The 21,542-nt window shown below is 48.6% G+C and overlaps 1 protein-coding gene across 1 annotated transcript in view; it reads right to left on the reverse strand.

The window, feature by feature from the left end:
- Nucleotides 1-21,542, reverse strand: part of Aff1 (AF4/FMR2 family member 1) — a 127,535-nt gene that overhangs the window by 10,560 nt on the left and 95,433 nt on the right. The window contains exons 11-15 of the mRNA XM_023712945.1: nt 13,462-14,382; nt 5,225-5,331; nt 4,233-4,470; nt 2,062-2,150; nt 1,848-1,908 (exon numbers count right to left, since the gene is read on the reverse strand). Of these exons, the coding sequence (XP_023568713.1) occupies nt 1,848-1,908; nt 2,062-2,150; nt 4,233-4,470; nt 5,225-5,331; nt 13,462-14,382 (1,416 nt within the window). The remainder of the gene's footprint in view (nt 1-1,847; nt 1,909-2,061; nt 2,151-4,232; nt 4,471-5,224; nt 5,332-13,461; nt 14,383-21,542) is intronic.

Here is a 21,542-nt window from a genome sequence, read left to right on the forward strand (position 1 = left end):
TATTTTGTCTAGGGCCGGGGAGATGTCTCAGTAGAATAAGTGCTTCCCTGGCAAGCGCAAGGGCCTGAGTTTAATCCCCAGTTCCACCAAAAAAAAAAAGAAGAATATTTTGTCTAGATTCTGTGAGCTCAGAATATTAGTGAAAACCAAATATATTTAACTATGTAAGCCTCACTTCATGAGCAGTACAGGGCACTGCTGGTTTGCTTTGCTGAACTCTAGCATTCAAAATCTATTAATTCAATACCATTTCTTTGTGGATAGTCCAAAATACTGACCTTGGAGCAGATGCAAAAACTACAGTGCAATAGAGGAATTAGTTAATAACTACTTCCTTAATTAATTTGCAAGAATGGCAATGCCTGGAAGCAGTGCCCCTGTGGTGACTCTTAAGTCCCTTGAGCTGGCTTTAATGGTAGAGCCTCAATTCCTGTACTCAACAGTGAGCGCAGTACAAAGAAGAAGCACGCTTGTCCGCCTTCCATCACACACATCATCGCCATTCAGAATGCCAGGCACACCTCTGAGGACTTGTGCAACTGTCAGGGGAGTCCAAGGTGGCCAGCTCTGAGATCAAAATGGGCTGCGACACTGATTACACTGGGCTCCAAACATAACCAGACCTGCCTGACACATGGGGATGTTTGGCACCTCATGTAGAGGGAGACAATATGTGCCTTTCTAGAGAGTAAAACAAAAGCTCTTTGAAGTACTCATCTTAATTGTTTGAATAATGGGGATTATGGTACCAAAAATGTCCAGTTTCAAGGTAAGCTGTAGATAACTGGCTGGTGGTGCTGAGCAGTCACTAAGCAGTCATTGTGCAGCCATGACCTGACTCGGGTGGCCCTGACATGGGGCAGGTCTCAGGATGCCCTGGACTCCCCCAGCCTCTGGGGTAGAAAGAATCATGGGATATTCTGCCTCAAGAATGGGGAGCTATTAAGGGATCTCAGCACATCTCACCTTGAAGGGCCGGAGAACAGATACAGAAGACCCTGTGTGAGGCCGAGGGCTCTGTGACCACTGCAGCTGTATACAGAGCTGGGTCCCTGCCAGCCCCCCTCTCTCCCGTGACATTACACACCTCCCCAGGAAAAGGCACACATCTGCAGGGGGACAGAGCCAGGGAGTGCACTCTATATTGAAGAGCCTGGGGCCACGGGTGCTCACCCAAGTTTGAAGGCGCACAGGCTCTCAGCATGCTGTAGTAGTGATAAAACATATTTAATTACACATGCCACGAATAGCAAACCTCCACCTGCCAGAAAGTGCACAGGCCAGCAAGGCCCTGGAAGCCACACCTGCAGGCATGTTTGACAGCAGTGCCATCAGTGCCCGTATCGGAAACTGTCACCTAAAGGGCCTGGCCAACTGTGCCTTCATTCAGGCCAGCACCCAGGGCTTAGAAAATGCTGGGATTCAATCAGGCTGCCTCATTTCACAGAACTTTTCAGAGTGGTAAACCGACTGACAGTCACTGGCAGAACTTGTTTTTCACATCCGGAGAATTGATTCAGTGAGACAAGAAGCATGTATCTACTATATCACCGTCGGATGTATCAGCTTCCACCTACAAGAGGTCTGCAGAAATCCATCCAGGAATGGACTGCTTCAGCGGAGCTGAAGAGCACAATTCCAGGCAAACACCTTCAGCCGGATTCTCCTGCTCACCTCAGGCAGCAGGAGGGCACGTACCCTCCTCCCCCTCCAACCCAAGACCCCGTGCCCGCGTGCACACAGACACACACACACAATGGATGATGCAGAATATTGCAGACTGTGTACAATAATTTCTTTTTTAATCAGAAAACATTCTACCAAAGGAATAAAAAGCCAAGACTGACCATTGATTCTGCTTTGCACTTCAACTTTTTGGCCTCCTTCATGTGAAAATCAGCTTGCTGTCTGAAAAAGAGAAAATGGAAAGGTGAGTCTTAGGCTCTGGAAATGACTTGATGGGGACAAGGCCACTGGAGGACACCAGGAAGGTGAGGGAGGGAGTGTGGAAGGAGGGGAGCTGGGGAGGAAGGGTAAGCAGTGAGCATCCGGAACCCTTACTTGTTGCCTTTCACGTGAGGCTTCCCTGGTTTAGAGGTACCATTTGGCAAAGAAGGCACTGGAAAAGGATTTGCAGTATCACTAGATCCCTGTTAAAAAAAATCATATGCAGATTATACTTCAACCCTCAGGATCACTGTCTTACAAGTAACATCTCTAGCCTCAAACAGGAGCACACCATAGACCGCAAGACATTTCCACTACGGATGTAACCGAGCTGTAGCTTCCGGCTGTCATGAGACACAGAATGCCGAAGAGATTGGGCAGCTCAAACATTCCTGCTACCCTCCTACATGCACACTCACAGGGAGAGAGGATATTTGATTTATTTGAGAATGTGGTTACTTTTTCCCATTATAGCAAATAATTAAAATATCTGAGTTCCAACATTTAAAGACGAACTCTCTGGGGTAACCATTTCTTGCATCCAAGTACTAAAAACACCCAACCCTGCTTAGCTTCCAAGATCAGATCAGATTGGGCACATTCAGGGTGGTATGGCCGTAGACTAAGGTAACCATCTCTTTCTGCAAAACATCTGAGGGAAAACTGGTATAATAATTAGAATTATTATTTAACTGATGCCTAAATGTCTGGATGAAACTACTTTGTATTCTCCTTCCAAGCACAACTTCAATTTTTTTTACAACAAGATGGTCCTTTATTTATATCCCCCTTTTTTGTTTTGTGTTGTCAGACATGGGTGTTCCATTGCTGTTTGAGAAGATGTATTTGGAGAAGTCTTTTTTTTTTTTTTTTTGTATTTTTTCAGGAAAGGACCTATAGGGTGTTCAGGGTCTCACTACTAGATCGGATTTGTAGTGATCTGCCTGGTTACAGCCTCCCAAGAGCTGGGATTACAGGCACATACCACCATGCCCAGTCTCAACTGCTGTCTCAGCGCACCTCGGGGGTGGGGGCCGGTCAGGCAGGCCCAGGGATAGAACCCCCAGTCCCTGAGCCTGCTTGCAGGTGCTTTAATCCGCTGAGCTATTTGGCTGGCCCTGGAGAAGTCTTTAAAGGACCTTTTCATATTTGATGCCAGTTCAAAGATTGCAGGTACTTCAATTCAGCAAAATAACCCAATAGAGTCCAATAGTCCATAATAGTAGTAAGTCATCAGCACAACTGGCAATTGTCTGAAGTTGTTGACTAGAATCTTTTACAGCTCAGCATATTGACATAGCTTTACTTTTTATACCTTGTGGTTACACTTTTCTGCTGGATGGTTAAGACCAAGTCAAAGCAAGACCTATATAACTAAAAATGTAACTTTTGCTATCTGATAAGGCCAGTCAAATCCAAGAACAACTTTAGAGAAGTTTTTTTAAAATTAATTAATTAGGGGGGCTGGAGAGATGGCTCAGTGGTCTAAAGCACCTACTTGAAACAAGCTTGGCAAAGCACAGGGACCGCGGTTCGATCCCCAGCACCACATGCCAGCCAGACCCGCCCCCTGGTGGGCTGAGCTGGCCACACACACACACACACAATAAATAAATGTAATAAATAAAAATAAATGAATATTAAAAATAAAAAATAAAAATAAAATAAAATAAAATTAATTAATTAGGGCTGGTGAGATGGCTCAGTGGTCTAAAGCACCTACTTAGAACAAGCTTAGCAAAGCACAGGGACCGCAGTTCAATCCCCCAGTACCACATGCCAGCCAGCCCCGCCCCCTGGTGGGCTGAGCTGGCCCTAACACACACACACATAAATAAATAAAATTAAAAAATAAATAAATAAATAAAATTAATTAATTAGTGTGTGTGTGTGTGTGTGTGTGTGTGTGTGTGTGGCCAGCTCAGCCCACCAGTGGGCGGGGCTGCCTGGCACGTGGTGCTGGGGGATTGAACCACGGTCCCCATGCTTTGCTAAGCTTGTTCTAAGTAGGTGCTTTAGACCACTGAGCCATCTCACCAGCCCCTAATGAATTTTATGTTGTGTGAATGCTTTTGGGTTTTTTTTGGCGGAACCGAGGATTGAACTCAGGCCCTTGCGCTTGCCAGGGAAGCGCTTATTCCACTGAGCCATCTCCCTGGCCCCCCAAGAACAACTTTAAAAACAACTCGGTATCATCGCCAGCTAGCACAGCCCGATGGCTCTGCAGCACTGTGGTCAGGGATGAACTCGGATGCCCCCAGCAGTCCTGCTTCCTTCCCACTTACCCTGTGTTCTGCGGAGCCCTTGCCCTGGGCTTTCCTGTGCTTGGGAACGGAGGGGTCCCTATGGCTGCTCTTGGGAGCACTGGCACTTTGGGGAGGGTCCTGGCAGAGGTCTGCTTCTCGCCGTGACCGCTTATGTGTGTACTTGGCTGGCTTCTGGGAAGACGACGTGGAGGACGACGACACAGGTGGAGGGGGGAGCATTTCCTTTTTTGAGGGTTCTGAGGAGGGCTTGCGGGTCCTAGAGTGAAACATTAAGCAAAGTTAAGTTGATCTCAACTGTGGCAGAATAGAAATCAAGCAACTCAATTATAAGGACAAAACCGAGGCTGGAGGGTTGAGTGTGATGCCACAGCCGTGCAGCTTCTGGATGCCCGCAACCTCCAGGCTGTTCATTAGGAATGACGCAGCTGCAGTTTCTTGTGCACCTGCCGTCTACTGAGGGTCCTGGCTTTCCCTGGCTGTGCTCTCTCCCACCTCAACTGCTCCTGACTGGACTCGCCTCAAGCCACAATGACACCCTCTGCATGGCTTCCACATCAGGACAGCTGAGGCCAAGCCACACGTGAAGGATGTTTCTTAAATAAATTAAAAGCAGACAACAGTTCCTTCCTTGCTGGCCAGCAGGGTTCCTGGCAGCCACCATCACAGGGCCTACACTTCTATCTGAAGGACATGTGGATCCCAGATCCCGCTCTGGGGTCCATTTCCAATTCTGCAAAAAAGGGAAAACAACAATGTCCTTCTATAACTCCTGATACCTGGGAAACTTTCTTTCATGAAAAGCCTTCTGATAAAAGCTAAGCCTGCCGCTAAATGAACTGATAGTCCCTACGGGTGCCCAGAGGTGACAGGAGCCCAGGACATACTTAACCCACTGGTGTCCTGAGTCACACTACACGCATCAGTCACTGATTCTGCTGCATTGATTCTGTCCTCTTAGGCCCCAAGAGGACTTAGAACCCTTCCAGGCTGTGCCCAATCACCATACTCACTTTGTTTTAGAAGATTCTTTGTGGGAGGATGAAGACAAAGAGGGCTGTGATTTGACTTCTTTCTCTAGTCTGGTTTTCTTACTGTCGCAGTCTCTCTCTGCTTCCCCCTGTCATTGTGGTACAGCAAGCAAGGCACAGTGTTACAGAGACCACCACACACATGAACAGGGCCAGCAGAAAAGGCCAAGGGAGCAACCTGACCTCTGCGACACTCACACATGCGCAGCAGCCTGGCGCGCTCTCAGAGGACAATCTAAAGTCCATGCTGCTTGGATTGAGACAGATTTTTGTGAAAAACGATGAACTCTCACAGCCCCAAAAGGGATAATGTCTAAGGTAACACACAGCTCACAGTAAATCAACTGGAAGATACTGCTACATTTCTCTAAATATTAAGAATCAGTAATCTGTAGGTCTAAGTCTCCAGCCCCGCAGCAGCCAATACATCATACACATTCACAATTAGGAATGTCCCTACTGCCTTCCAAAGAACCATGCACTCACGTCCACTAATGTACTGCATGCCCTAAGTCCACTCTGGCGTACTTAAAGCTTACCTCTCTTCTAATCAAACTAAGGGTACTATTCAAAAGACATGGACCTATCTGTGCTCTTACATTCTCAAAATACAATTTTAGTGGGAACAAGGGGAGGAAAGCAATCTATAGGATTTAAGGAACTCATTTATACACCTAAAGTGCCACACAAATACTTGGTTCTCACACTGAATTCTTTCCATAATTGTGGTTGCTGCCAGAATTGTGCAATGAATTCTGTGACCAGAACTGTGGAAAAGAGTTAAGTCTGTGAACCTAGCTTCACTGTATATCTCATGGGCAAGAACAAAGAGGTCCTCATGGCAAAAGCCATTTCCACATTGTCAAGAGTCACTGAAGTCTGACCCCAGGACTTTGACCAGTCCTGTTACATGTTCTGGACTGTGCGGCTCAAGAAAGTCTCTTCTCAGCTGGTGGCAAAGAACAGTGGGGGCCTGCAGTTGGCTCCCCGACTGTGCACTCCAAAAGTTAGAAATCTGGGACCCTGCCAGTCAGTCCAAGACAACCTCCCATCACCGCAGCCTCAGAAACCATAAGTGAAAAAGGTGGTCTTCAAATTAGCTGTCTGTGGGAGGTCCCAGTTTTCATCAACATATCTTCCTCTTCCCCAGAATTTATCCTAGGAAAATGAGGAAACAGAGATGGATTGGCCGAAGGTCTACCCAGATTCTAATGAACAACCCGCTCCTACTCAAAAGAATGCACAACAGCAAAATACTTTCATTTCACTACGCAGTCTTGCTTCAAAGCACATCTGCTCAGGGGCTCCCAGAGGTGCCTGCCTTCACCTTCTCTGTGCAGACACGAGATTGGTGGCGAGTGGCCAGGCTGCAGGATAGCTCCAGCCATGGGAGTATAGGCTTGATTGGCATCTGGGCAGCACTGGGTCCTGAAAGCGGCTGCTACAGAGGAGGGATTTTGAAGAGAATGTAATGGGAAAAAAAAAACTGAATATTTACATGGTATCTGAGACATAAGGCTAAGTTATCAGAATTACTGCCACACTGTGGTGGGTAAGCAGAAAACGCACTGGTGCCTTAGAGATGTGATCAGTGCCTGTGGGAGGATGCAGGCAACCATCTCAGAAGGCCTCTGAGTTCTAAGCCACCCCTAAAACGCCACCAGCCAGCTGGAATCAGGGTCCCAGGGGAAAATCCAAAGTGAAGGGCCTAGGACAGGCCTGGAGAAGTTGCCAGGGGCTGGTGGCAGGGCTGGGCACAGCAGCAAGTCTGTGAGCAATCCTCATGGTAGCAAGAAAGAATCATTACTGGTGGGCAGGTTTTGCAGGGAAGGCTGCCCCACCTTGTCCAGTCTTGAAGACTGTAGGGCTGACCCAGCAAGCATTACAGAAAGATAGGACATTCATCCCTGGGGAAGTGAAAACGGGAAAAAATGTCTACACAGCTGTGAGCTTGCATAGGACAGCAATACCCAGTTTTTAAAACGGAAGGGGTTTCCAGGAAATCGAGGACATACAGAGGTCCCCAAGACACAGCTGAATGTATGTCCCCACCAAATGACCACCTTCACAAGACACCACAGCCCAGAGGTGAACTGAGAGCAATGGGTGTTTGCACTTTCCCATTGCTTAGGACAGGCTGGCTGTGACTTAATCCAAAGCAACAGAATATATAAAGGATACAATAAAACAAGCTGCACTGGGTCAGGCCTCACACAGGCCAGAACTGTGCCATGTATTGGCTGGGAAGTGGAAACCAGTCGCTGCCAGATACCATCCTCAACACTAGCAGTGAACAAAGCTAACATCCAGCAACTCACTGGAGTAACACGCTTCCTATCCTACCTGGCTGCTCAGATGCTAATTCAGTTACACACTGTAAGGCCCCTCCTGTGGGGTTCACTGCAGGCAGCACAGCCCTTTGCACCTGTGTGGGGCTCAGCCATGTTCCCACCCAAAGTGTCCTGGCATCTCGGTGTTCCTCAGCTGGCATGAGGAGGAAATGTCACAGATGACAGACATGGGTGAGGTCCCCAGAAGCAGGACTGGAGGAACCCCTGCAGGTTTAACCGGAGACCTGAGACCCAAGTCCCAAGCCCTGCTAGAAGAAGGGCAGCCTGGGACTCTTCAGCAAGTTCTGATAGTGGGGCATTTTCTTCCTTGGAGAGGGCCTTTACCCCACATTACCTCCATTTCTGGGGCTCTGGTCAAAGGCCTGGAATTTAGGAATTCCTTTTACATACTGGTGAGAAGGCAGCTGGCTGGCTTCTAATTTGCTTGTTTGCTTTCCTTGACCTGTTGGGGCAGGCAGCTGGGTGATCTGCCAAGGGCTGCCCCACCTACAGAGCTGCAGGGCTGCCTCGGGGCACCAGCGCCTACCCGCCCTGCAACCTGGCTCAGCACGTAGGCACTTGTTGGCAGCAGGGAAAGGGAGGTGGCCCTTCCCAGAACTGACAGCACTTCTAACTGGTGGACAGATGAGGGATGTGGTCTGCTAGGAGTGTAGCTGCCATGGGGAGGTGGAGTGCCTGAGAACCTGAGAGGGGCGGAGCAGGGACTCCAGAGTGACCACCCTGTGCACTGTAAGCAGCAGAGGCCACACCCCCATCTGGATTTCTGACACCCTCCCCCCACGCCTCACCTGCCTCCCTGCACACATTTGCACAGATGAGCCATCTCACCAGACCCTGCATGTGAAAAAGGGGTGAGATCCCCTGCCAGGCTGGATGCAACACAGCTGGGCTTGGCCCTGCTGCACTCAGCAGCCGTGGGGGAACCAGCCAGGAGGGGCGCACAGCCTGGGCCCCTCAGGGCTCAGTCAATGCCTGACACTGTCCCTGCAGGAAGCAGAGCAGCCCAGCATGCACCAAGCACCAGGCAAGTGGAGCCATGTAAGATGCGTGCAGGATGCTTGCGGAAGTCCGGGCCACTTCCCGAAGGAAGCTCAGCAAGAAAAGGACTGGGACATTCAGTCCAAGCTTGCACCAGGGCCAGGGCCAGGGCCGTCCTGAGGAGACTGGTAATGCTGGCCAGAGTGACACTAGAAAGGAGGCAAATTGCTGTGGCTGAGCAGCTGCAGGAAGGTGGAAGGAACGAGCCTTCCAGCCTGCGCTTCGGAAGACCAAGTCTGTGGGTGCTGATCTGTAGAAACAGCTTAAGAAAATGCAGGGGGTCCTATGGGGAAGGGGTAGGAGCAACCATCTCAGGGAACAGAAACACAGCTTTTCTTAACACCTATGACTACCATTCCACACTGAAAACAATCTCAATCTCTGTCTCTGTCTCTGTCTCTCTGCACAGAAAGTGTTTTCCAAAAATATCTTAGTCATCATTTAGAAAGAGGTGAATAAATGCACTCTCTTGCAGCAGTTGGTTTGTGACCATTAGGACATTATTTGTTTGAAAGGGAATCTGTGAGGTGGCCAGGAGGAGGAGGAGTCTAGGAAGAGCCCCACAGGTGCCCTGTGAGGAGCATCTTGGCCCCTCCTCCCACGCTGGCTGTGACTCTCAACTTTGACAATTACAGAGATGGGTGTGGTGGTGCCGCACACCTGCAGCCCTGCATGGCGCTGAAGAGAAGGCCTGTGTGGCAGACTCCACAGTGTAACTTAGCAAGAAGACCCTGTCTCAAAATTTTATCCCGTGAAGCTGCAGTTCATATGTGGCCTCAGTCATTCTCAGATTTTTCTTTAAATCCTAACAATCGGTCTCGAAAACCTCAACCATTTCTCAGAAACTAAAAAAATCCTCCAAAATCTTTTTTTTTTTTGGTGGGATGTGTGTAAGTAGCCAACCTGAGGCTGGTATTCAGCTCTCCTCGCTGCTGACTAGCTGCTGGGCTGTCCCCCACTGCAGGCAGATGAACAGAGCTCCTGCTTCATAGCAGGGTGCTGTGCCATGTGTCACTATCTCTAGTGTTCTGCAATTTATGTTGTTGTTGTCATCTTTCTTGAAAAAGGGTTTCAGCACACAGTTCACACTGGCCTAGCTCAGCAGATTAAAGTGCCTTCTTAGCCATATGCAGTGGCCCGGTTCAGTTCCCCAGGGTATGCTGAGACTCAGTGTGGTGGCACGTGCCTGTAATCCTAGTGTTTGGGAGGTTGAACACAGGCAGATCACTGTGAGCCGAATCTATGTTTGTGAGACCCTGCACACCCTGTAGACATTTACTAAAATACAAAAATGCTGGCCTTGAACTTGCAGTGATAATCCTCCTCCCGAGTGCTGGGGTGACAGGCCTGCGCCACCATACCCAGCCAGTTTGTTACTCTTGTGTGTGTGTGTGTGTGTGTGTGTGTGTGTGTGTGTGGTACCAGGGATTGAACTCAGGACCCTGTGCTTGCCAGGCAGGCCCTTATTCTACTGAGCTATCTCCCTGGCCCTAGTTTGTTATTCTTAAAGCCCTAAGATCCCTAAGATGCCACCAAAATGGCCTGCATTTTCTAGAGCTTTATTAATACAGTATTTTATTAAACTAAAATCACACAGCTGTGGAAGACACAGCATATTTAGGGTTTAAATTATAAAAACAGGCGTTTATAGGCAGTTTTCTGACTGCACCTGAAATCTGTGGTTTGCTCTAGGAACGTGGCCCCTGTGAATTTCAGGGGTCTACTGTAAATCTAAAGACAGCTGAGGATGAAGTTCAATGTGAAGGCTCTGGACTCAATCCCCAACTGCCACATATATATGAAATATACATCAATATTTTAAATTCTAAACTGCAATCAGAGTGGTAAAGTTCAACAGTTCATGCAAGGAATGCAATGTGATTTCGCACTTGGGGTCCTCCCATGCTCCGCTTTGCCTTGTGAGCTTCCCAACCTCTCCATCACGGTGGGAAAAGGGCTAAGCCCACTCAGCCAGTGCTGTGCCTGTGGGCTAGCAGCTGGTGGCTCCTGGGCCTGCCTTCTGTTCTGTGCCAGGGTAGCATCCCAGCCCAATCACTCCTCTTTCCACAGGCGGTTAAGCCTCAAATGCCCTGAGGAACCTGTGATCCCTGGACACTTCTACTGAACTTCACGCCAGGAGGGGTAGGCTTTAAAGGGTTTTGTATAACTGCACTCAGTCACACCTCCAGGGGCTCTGACTTCACTGCAGAGAATTTTGTCCAGCATTCACACCTAAAAACTGACTCCCAGCCCAAACTGGGGCAAGGGCCGCAAGCTTAGAGGCCAGCACTCTCCTGCTAGCCCAGCAGCCAGGCCCTCTGCGGGCACCAGCAGGGATCTCCAGGAAAGGGCTTCAGTCTGCCCGACAGGGCCCTGACAGCAGGGCCAGGTCTGCAGATGGACAGCGCTCAGTGCCACCTGCCTAGGAAAAAGGAGGAAGGAAAACCACAGGATGCAGGGCTCTCCCCTGGTGCAGAGGTACTGCAGGCTGCTGTTTAAGCTCACTTATGGGAGAGCTTCTGAGCAAAATGATGCACGACAAACTCTAGCCAGAGCAGAAGCTCCTCAAGGCCCAGGATTCCCATCCCCAGGGGCTTTGGGATCTCTGAACAATTTTCAAGACTGCCCCGGGGGAAGGCACCCTGGCTCCCAGACTAGCAGCCCCCCCTTGGGACTGTAAGCCAGCTAGGGTTTAGAAGCTGCACCATGTCTGCACCTCTGAGAGGCAGCCTGTTTTGGACCAAATGCCAGCAGCTCACCAGAGCTTCAATGAAATCATGCATTTAACCAGGCACGGCGGTGCAGGCCTCTATCCCAGCACTCTGGAACGCTGGGGCAGGAGGATCCAAGTTCTAGCCCAGTGCAACCCAGCCCAGCCAGGCAATTTAGCAAGATACTCCATCAAAATGTTTTCCTAAGACAATCTTTTTAAAAAGCTGGGGATGTAGCTTAGTGTGAAAGTCCTGGGTTCAATCCTCAGTAATGAAAAACAAAATCATAGGCCTAAAGACAAAGGGACCATTACAATCTCTCCTCGCTCAAATCAAGAATGCATGGCCCACCCTACTTCTCTGGGCTCCTGGGGGTATGGGTCTCACAAGCAAGGGCAGAGCCTAGCCTTGCCTTCTGTGGTGGCACAGTGACTGCGCACTTGTGCTGCAGCGGGCTGGGCCGGACACAAAGAGGCTCCTCCCGGTTCTGGTGGATGCTTCTACTGGGAAGTCTGTGAGCTGGAAGTGCACAGCCCTGACTCCTGCAAGTGCAGGGTATGACATGGAGACCACACCCACAGGTGACAAGAGGCCCCCAGAAGAATGGATACACGTGCAGTCCTGAGGGCCTCATGGACAGAACATGCGGGGCCCTCTGTACCAAGTGGGCTCATCACTATTTCCTCCATCCAATTTCTGTACTATATATGTCTCAGTTACTCTTCTCTCATTGCTGGGACAAATACCCAACAGCCAAAATGAAAGCAGGAAAGGTTTATTTAGCGCACAGTTACTGGAGGTTTCTGTCCATACTTGGCCAGCTCCAAGGCAGAGCAGCACAGGGCAGAGAACCACCTTACATGGCGGCAGCAAAATGCAAGAGAGCAAAATGGAGGAGCAGCAGCAACAAAGGCCACAGAGAGGAAGTCTACCTTGCTTAAGCTTCATTCAGGCTCTCCGCCCCAGGCTGGAGAGGTACTCACATCCATAATCCCAGCCTTGATCATGAATTAATCTCAAACTCTAGAACTCCCCACCCCATGACTGCATGAGGCTTTGGCAGACTAGACACAAAGCATACATACACACATACCCCACATTGTAAAACTTCTGTGGTATGAACTGTGGGCTCTTCTGTGACCCCCGAGCAAGCCCAGTGAGCTGCCCGGTGACATGCAGTCAGTGGCCACGCAGCCCTCCTGTCTCCCGTGGCAGCAGCCCGTCACTGCCTTGCCTGTTACTCTGAGCCAGCTTCCACAGCTGAACACAATGCTTCTCACCACACACACAAGCCTCAAAGTACTGTCCCATCCACACAGGAGAGAACTGGCTCTTCTGATGCCTGTGACTTGGCACCTCGGACAGGTAAACTCAGCAAAGGAAGCCACTGGCTGACACTAATCTTTCAAAGTCATGAACAGGCAAACAGGCTCAGAATTCAATGATTCAGAATAAAGGAAAAGAGATTCTACGAAACACTGATTTATCTAAGTCAGAGTGTTCTAAAGGTTGTAGAGACTTTCTCTTTTTTTAAAAATGAAAACAAAAAACAACCCTACGAGTGATCCTTCCATGAAACAAACTTGCCTGGCACACCCATGGCTCTGGGTTCAAACCACAATGCCATTAAACAAAAAACACACAAGAGCACCATCTAAGAACAAAATTTATACATGGCAGTTCTTTCAATAATTCTGTTTTTGGGTTTTGTGGTCCTGGGAATCGAACTCAGGACCTTCTGCTTGCCAGACAAACAATTATGCCTCTGAGCTATCTCCCTGCCCCTTCCTCCCTTTTAGTAATTCTCCTTAGGAAACCATTTCACTTCATATAAGATCCTAATTTGTAGGCAAACCTAAAGGACTAGGTGGTAAACTCCAGTCATCTCCCTACACAACAATGTGCCCTCGGGACAGGGAGTGTAGCTCCACAGCCGACTGTACAGGGGCACCTGGAAACCGCCACAGTACACTGGAAATGTCTCCAGGCGCTACAGAAACTGGACAAGTGACTGGAAAGAGGGAAGGGGGCAGACGGTTCCCCAATTAAAGCCAAGTCTCCCAGCCTCTGCTGGGGCACCCCAGAACTGGGTCCACACCCGCTGGGCCGCAGCACCCACCTTCCTCTTCCTGGCCCCCTTGACAGGGCTGTCTGAGCTCCTCTTCTCCAGCTCTTGCCTCTTCCCTGCAGATGGCAGCTTCTCCTCTGGCTTCTTGGGGCGGCCCCCCTTCCCAGGCAGCTGGGGCACCCTGGCGATGAGGTTCAGGGCTATCTTCACTACCAGGCTGTGGGGGACAGGCATGTCCCTAACTGGTGAGAGCACCCTGGTATGCCTCAGGGGCAGTGGCGTGTCCTTGTGGCTGTCCTCCTGGATCACCATGGCCTGCCGACAGCCACTAGTCCTGCCGCTGCCCTGGGCAGGGGCCTGAACCTGCGCCAGAGGGACGGGCGCGAAGGGCTCAGGGCTTGGGGCCTGTGCACTGCTATCAGCGGGCACAGAAGCGCAGCTCACAGGCTGCTCTTTTTCCCCAGGGGCTGGAGGGGTGGGCCCAGGTTCCCTGTTGCCCCCAGCTCGCGGCCTGCCTTTCGTCTTCACCCTGGGCTTGTCTTTGCAGGTTGGGTCTTTTGGGTTGCAGAGGACATGGGCTGGCTCCCGGTCCCTCTGTGAGCTGGCCCTCGTGTCCGTGGCTGTGGCTGGTGCCGAAGCCTTGGTGGGCCTCTTGGGGTGCTTGGTCCCCACAGTCTGCCGGGGTGGCAGCTCCTGCTGCACTGGGGATTTGTGGCTGCCTCTCCTGCTGGCGTGAGGGGCTTCGGCGGGGCCCCGGGGCACTCTGCTGCAACTCTTCAGGGGCGGGGCTTTGGGTTCTACAGGTGTAGGGCCTGTGGCTCTGGTAGCACTGAGGTCACTGTCATCCTGACCCTGCTGAGCCCTGCAGCGCGCAGACTCGGCGCCGCCGAGGCCTTCGGGCGCTGTGGCTGGCTGGCCCACCTTGCTCAGCCAGTTGTCCAGCTGCCATTTGTTGGTTGGTGGAGGCTCAGGCTGAAATCAGGAAACAGAAAGGAGTGTTAGCTGAACAGCACCAATCACCTCTTCTGTAATGTCACAGGCCTGTCCCCGGGAAAAGTAATCATTCCAGACCTTGCTTCAGATGCTGTCCATCCTCCTCACACTTGACAGTCTTAACAGCTCCTCAAATACAGTAATCTGTTTGTGTGCTCTGGGAATTGTGATGTGGCAGACAGTAATCGATCACTGACAACTGCTGGGAAATTCTGTAACCCAATGCTCGTGGAAGCAAAAGAATTAGGATGTGCTCTGTACATGCTGTAGCTCCCCACGATGAAGGCCCTCATGGAGAACAGGACTCTGCGAGAGCACAAAGGGGAATTCAGCGAGGCCCACACCTGTAATCTCAGATACTTGGAGACCAGGGCAGGTGGAGCACAAGGTCAAGGCCAGTCTGGGCAACACACTGAGAGACCTTGTCGCACAGTAAGGAATGGGGCTGGGGGCTGGGTGCAGATGAGTAGTACGCAACGGCCTGGCACGCACAAGGCCTGGGCTTCAATCCCTAGGGCTGCAGCAAGTTGGGGGTGGGATATCTGATATAAGACATCCTCAGCAAGGCCTTTCAGAAAGCAGCTGAAGTGTAAACAACCTTTCAGCAGCTGTCTCTGAGCACCACGCTTTATTCTCTCTGGCACACTTTTCTATTGAAAACGACTTTTCTTCAAAATGATTTCTCTACTTAAAAACAAACATTAATATGTGACAAGGTTATCAGTGTGCCGGAAGTATGCACTGATGTTCACATTTTACCCCTGAATAGAGACAAGTGAAGTCACACAGCCAAGCACTAGTGAAATCAAAAGGGATTAAGTTAGGATTAAGTTTCTCCCTCTGGGCTGGGCACAGTAGCATACCTCTTTTATTCTACCACTTGGGAAGGCCGCTGCAGGAGGATCTCCATGGGTTCAGGGCCACCCTGGGCTACCTAGTAAGTTCAAGGCCAGCCTGCACTACAAAGCGAGACCCTGACTCAAAAAAAAAAAAAAAAAAAAGTTTCTTACTCCAGGCATCCAGGTCTGAAATAGACCTATTGCTGAGATACAAAAGGAAGTCCCAGGACACATCTCAGGCAGTGGTGATTGTCTGGGTCACCTGTGGGACTGAGTTGGCCAACTAGCAAAAAGTCCGTATGTTCTCTTTTGTTGTTTTTAGAACAGTTATCACCAACTTAACTCCTAATGCACGCTGTCACCCTGTCTCCCAGCAAGGTTATGAGATCTAAACAGAAGGTCACAGACAGCAGCGGAGACAAGATAGGTGAACACTCTGAGGCCTGGGCATTGTGGGTCATGTACAAAAACATGAGGGCCAACCAAGTGATGATTTTAGTTTGTTTTGTTTTGTTTTTTCCTTTAAAGGGCTTGATTCATTTTTCTCGAGACCTTCTCTGACAGGAGGTTTTTATGAGTGACTAGCTAATAAGTCTATATGAATAACTTAAGCACATGAAGCACCAGGATGACAATTGAAAAACTTTCACACAGTATTTAGCTACTAGATTACAGGTAAGGAGACACCCCAGATGCAGAATTTTGCTTTCTTGTGCTGTGGATGAACCCAGGGCCTCCAGTATGCTAAGCAGGCACTCTACCAGTGATTTGCAACCTCGGCCCCAGGAGGCTGGATTTTATAGGAAAGATTGCTGACAATTTTCATAAGTAAATAGACCAAGTAAATCCAATCTGTAAAAACATTACATAAAGTTTTTTTTTTTTAATCAGTGAAAGATTAAGTAATAAAATGATAAGGCAGGTAGTTTGGGCTTATTGTGTTTGCAACACAACAGAACTAAAAGGAATTTTAAGAAACCAGGTATGATCACACTTTGGATAGGAAACTGAACCACTGGTCTGTGTGGCCTATTCCATCCTGATGCTTATTCCCTACAGCTTCCTGTACTTACACCCTCCACCCATGCCCTCTTGAATTCAGAGCACGAGGAACAGAAAGGAAGTCACACTTGTGTGCCAGGCATTTTGTCCTGCATAAATCTGAACTGCATCCAATTTTCCTACAGGACAAGCTTACTAAGGGCAGAGGTCAACTCAGTGCCCAAGGGTCTCCAATGGCTCACTGACCAGGCCAGGAAGTGGGGCACAGCCTCTGGCCCTCTGCCAGGAACCAAGCCTGCCCAGCCTCCCTTGGGAAGGTGGCGTGGATCTGAGCTACCACTGCATGCAGAGCTGCAGCACAACACTGCCGCGCACCTCCCAAGTGTAAACTCAAGGGAAGGACTTCTGGTTAGGTCAGGATGCCCTCTTGCCCCTAGAATAGGCTGTACTGGGACACACTTAACAGTCCCTAAAGGAATGTTCTGATTACAAAAATAACACTTTCACTGCAGTCAAAATGTGTAGAAGGGAGGCTTCAGTCCAACTGCAGACTCGGATGGGCTGGGGTGCCTGGGTGGGGTGAGTGCTAAGTGCCAGACAGGACTGCGCGGCGGCTGCTTTCCTGACTCTCCCCCTCCCTCTTCCCAGGGCAGCTACAACCCAAACACTGCAGCTTGGAAGTAGGGACAAATGTATCATTAAGTGCTTCAGTAAGTGTCTGACCGTATGTCCCTTTACCTCTCCTAACCATTTAGTTTGTTTGTTTATTTATTTTGGTAGAACTGGGGATTGAACCCAGCTCCTTGCACTCACCAGGCAAGTGCTTATTCTATTGAGCCATCTCCTTGGCCCCATATTTAGTTTAATTTAGAATGAATACTAGTTCTGAATATTCTTAAACTTTCAGGTAGCAAAAGGCCTTGTGATATGTCCTACATATTTTGAAAAGTTGAGTGACATTTTGATTTACAATACAGCATAGACAGGGGCCAGGGAGATGGCTCAGTGGAATAAGTGCTTCCCTGGGAAGTGCAAGGGCCTGAGTTCAATCCCTGGTTGCAAAAAAAACCAAAAGAGAGTTACTTTAAAAAAAAAAAAAAAAAAAAAAAAAATTATATATATATATTCTTAAAGGGGCTGGTGAGATGGCTCAGTGGTCTAAAGCAACTATTTAGAACAAGCTTAGCAAAGCATCAGGGACTGCGGTTCAATCCCCTAGCACCACATGCCAGCCAGCGCCGCCCCCTGGTGGGCTGAGCTGGCCACACACACACACACACACACACACACACAAATAAATAAAATTTTTTAAAAAAAATACAGCATAAACATGGAAACAGAATCAGTGGGGATCCTCCCAGCTCAGCAGCAGCTCAGAGGCCAGGCTATGCAATGTTTAGCCCTCTGAGAGTCCAGGACCACTGCAGCCAGCAAAAGGAATTAGTGTGCAGCCACAGAAAGCTCCTTTTCAGCATTAAAAAGAGGAATTGGTTTTATTTTACTCTTTTCTATTTCTCTTTTTAATGCTGAGAAAATCCTAAAGGTATCAATAGATATTGTGAAAGGGAAAGAAACTGTTCAAAGGGAAGGAATAACTAGGAAGAGGGAAAGGAAAAAAAAAGAGAGGGAGGGAAGGAGAGAGAGAAAAACACATACACACACAAGACAGCTTGGGTAATGGTACTGCTGATTTCTACTCATCTATTAAAAGGACAGTTAATGCTAAAAAATATTTTTGACCAATTTTACATGCTTATATCTGATAACCTTAACAACTAATTTATAGACAAAAAAAAGAAAAATACAGACAACAATATGCAATATAACAAAGCGAGACCCTGCACTACAAAGCGAGACCCTGACTCAAAAAAAAAAGTTTATTATTTAATTATTGAATTTCTATCATTTATTTTTTACTTATTTGTGTGTGTGTGTGTGTGTGTGTGTGTGTGTGTGTGTGTGTGCAGGTTCTCACTATAGCTCAAACTCGTAGTGATCCTCATGTTTTCTGCCTCCCTAGTGCTGGGATTATAGGCACACACCACCACGTCCAGACTCCATTGCCAGGCTCAGCGAGCTTGGGGGTGGAGCCAGTGAGGCATGCAGTGCCAGGGACTGAACCCTAGCCCCTGCACTCGCCCAAGCAAGTGCTTAGTCCGCTAAACTATCTCACCGGTCCTCCTATCATTTTGTTTAATGAAATTCTGTCTTTTTTTTTTTTTTTTTTGAGGAGCTGGCTTAACCCACCCTGGGGGCAGGGCTGGCATGGCATGTGGTGTGGGGGATTGAACCACAGTCCCTACCTGGGCTTGCCTAAGCTTTAGACCACTGAGCTATCTCACCGGCCCCTCTGTTTCATTCCTAATGGGTATCAGTTTAGTATTTTTTATTCTCTTTAAAAAATAAAAAATGAAAATAGAAATGGGTGAGAAAGCTGAAATTAATACCTGTGGTTCGCTATGAAATTAGTGAGTTTTTTGTTTTGTTTTGGTTTCTTTTGGGGTTTTGAAGCAATTTAGACTGGTCTTGAGCTTGCTTTTAGCCCCGGCTCATCTGGAATGCACAATGATCCTCCTGCCTCAGCTTCCCAAGTGCTGGGATTACAGGCTGTATTACATTTTATAAATGCAGGTAGATATTTTAAAAGGAGGAAAAAAATCACTAAGTGCCTTAAGGAGCCCTGAAGGTAAATAATTAATTTCTGGAAAGATAAGCCCAATATGTAACATATGAACCCTCCTCCACAAGGCCGAATTTCCTATCAATATATATATTCAAATACCAAGGGCCAGCCAAATAGCTCAGTGGATTAAAGCACCTGCAAGGAGGCACAGGGGCCAGGGGTTCAATCCCCAGGCCTGCACTGCTGGCCTCACCCCTGGGGCATGCAGAGAAGGCAATTAAGATTGGGCTTGGTGGCACACCTGTAATCCCCGCTCTTGGGAGGCTGTAAACAGGAGGATCTAGTAGTGTGAACACCCTGTAGACTCTTCCCTAAAATTTAAAAAAAAAAAAAAAAAAAAAACCAACATTTTAGTAGAGTTTAAGAAAATGAAGTAGAGAGGTAGGGGAGATAGCTCAGTAGAATAAGCTCTTGCCTGGGAAGCGCAAGGGGCTGAGTTCAATTCCTGGTTCCACAAAAAAAAAAAAGAAAGAAAGAAAGAAAGAACAACAACAACAACAAAAAGAAAGAACAACAACAACAACAAAAAAGAAGTAGAATGAGAGATTTATTTTATACTTAAGACGTCTGAATCTGGGACTGGGTAGATGTCTCAGTTGAATAAGTGCTTGCCTGGCAAGCGTAAGGGCCCGAGTTCCATCCCCGGCTCCACCAAAAAAAAAAAAAGGCCTGGTTCTGTTATAGTAATTGTGTGTGTGTGTGTGTGTGTGTGTGTGTGTGTGTGTGTGTATTATACATATTTTATGTATTTGGTACAGGATCTCCTGCATAGCTTGGACTCCTGTTTCTGCCTCCCTAGCGCTGGGATCGCGGGCCTGCGCCACCAGGCCCGGCGTCTCAGTTACTCTTCTCTCATTGCTGGGACAAACACCCCAACACACAAAATGAAGGAAGAAAGGTTTATTTAGCTCACAGTTACTGGAGGTTTCTGTCCACACTCAGCTGGCTCCAAGGCAGAGTGGTACATGGCAGAGAGCAACATTTCATGGCAGCAGCAAAGAGCAGGAGAGCAAAAAGGACAGAGTAGTGGCAACAAAGGCTACAGAGAGGGGAAGTCAGGTTCTCCGCCCCTCGCTGGGTGTAGCACCCACACCCAGAATCCCAGCAGCACTCACACCCATAATCCCAGTGGATCATGAATTAATCACAAACTCTAGGAGTCAGCCTCATGATTGCATGGGACTTTGAGGGACAAACACCCGGGGTTTCAGTGGTCGGCTCAGTGTTGGGCCGGCACAGCATATGGTACTGGGATCAAACCTGGCGGGCTGTGCCTGACAGGCAGGCGCTTAGACCGCTGAGATAGCTCCCTTACCCTGTTGGTAATTTCTTGAGGAAGGCGATGAAACTATTTTTCTCTTTATAAGGAACAGCAGATTGGATTTCTACTTTTAAAGTTAGCTTAATCTGTACCATTCTGATTTACTTGAATTGTATTACTTAACTGAATTATGTTTTTATATCAATACTAACAACCATGCAGATTTTTCTTACTGCAACAAAGATAAAACAAAGCAAAACTCTTATAAACCTCATAGTGAATATCATATAATTTATCTGCATGGTACATTCCCCCTAAGGAATAGGAAAATTCTTTCAATAACAATTGGTTATCACACTAGGAGATGAAGTCTCAAAAAGATGGGCCAGTCTGCAATATCGGAAAGGTCCTGCTTGGGATGCGGTTCCTGCTGACCTACACATGTGTGCTCTGAACAGTACTAGGCACTGATTTCCCAGAGCACAGCCAACCCACAGCGACACCAGCTACTCTGGTGGCCTCCTCTGCCCTCGGGGCCCCCAGGCTTGGGGGGGGGGGTGTCCTCCAGGGGAATCTGCCGTCTCTCTCCACAGCACTGAGGAACACAGGAAACCTTCCTGCCGCCTGCTCAGAAAGCCTCACTTCCTGCCTGCTCCTACAGTTAGCTGGTTTTCTCTATGGGGCCTGGTCCCACTGAGAATTCAGTGCTGCCAGCACCTTGCAGTGCTGTCCCTGCAGAGTCCGGCCCTTGTACACAAGCTCTGAGGTATAGGGCACAGTATGAGGGAACTGTTTGAGAACTCAGAGCTTAGGACGTTCCATCTCCTTTGGGCGTCCATCCCCACAGAACTCAGGCTGCTGGTCTGGCCTCTCTGCAGCTTCCCAAGGGAGGTGAAAGCAGGCCTACAGGAGCAGGAGGAGGCAGGGACAGTGCCCTGGAAAGAAAACCCTTTGCATCAATTTAATGCTCAGCTTTGAGGGATTCAAAACTAGAATCCTGACGGCACCTGTCTAGGTCACATGCTGTGACTGCCATGTCAGAGTCTGCTCTGCTGTCCTTAGTTCAGGCATTCCTCAAGTTTCAAAGCTCATTCTCATAAATATTAAAATGCCAGCCTATTGTAAGTAAGTTTTCTTTTTCAAAAGAAGGGGAAAGAAAATAGTGTGCAAACATTCTTGAGCTTCTCTTCCACAGAGCACTAGCAGGGACGGGGAATGGTTTGCAATTTTACCAGGGCAAGAAGTAAACAAAAGGGCCAGGGAGATGGCTCAGTGGAATAAGCGCTTCCCCAATAAGCACAAGGGCCTGAGTTCAATCCTGGGTTCTGCCAAAAAAAAAAAACAAAAAAAAAAA

The sequence above is a fragment of the Octodon degus genome, unplaced genomic scaffold (assembly GCF_000260255.1).
Source record: "Octodon degus isolate 3935 unplaced genomic scaffold, OctDeg1.0 scaffold00028, whole genome shotgun sequence".
Lineage (NCBI taxonomy): Eukaryota > Metazoa > Chordata > Mammalia > Rodentia > Octodontidae > Octodon > Octodon degus.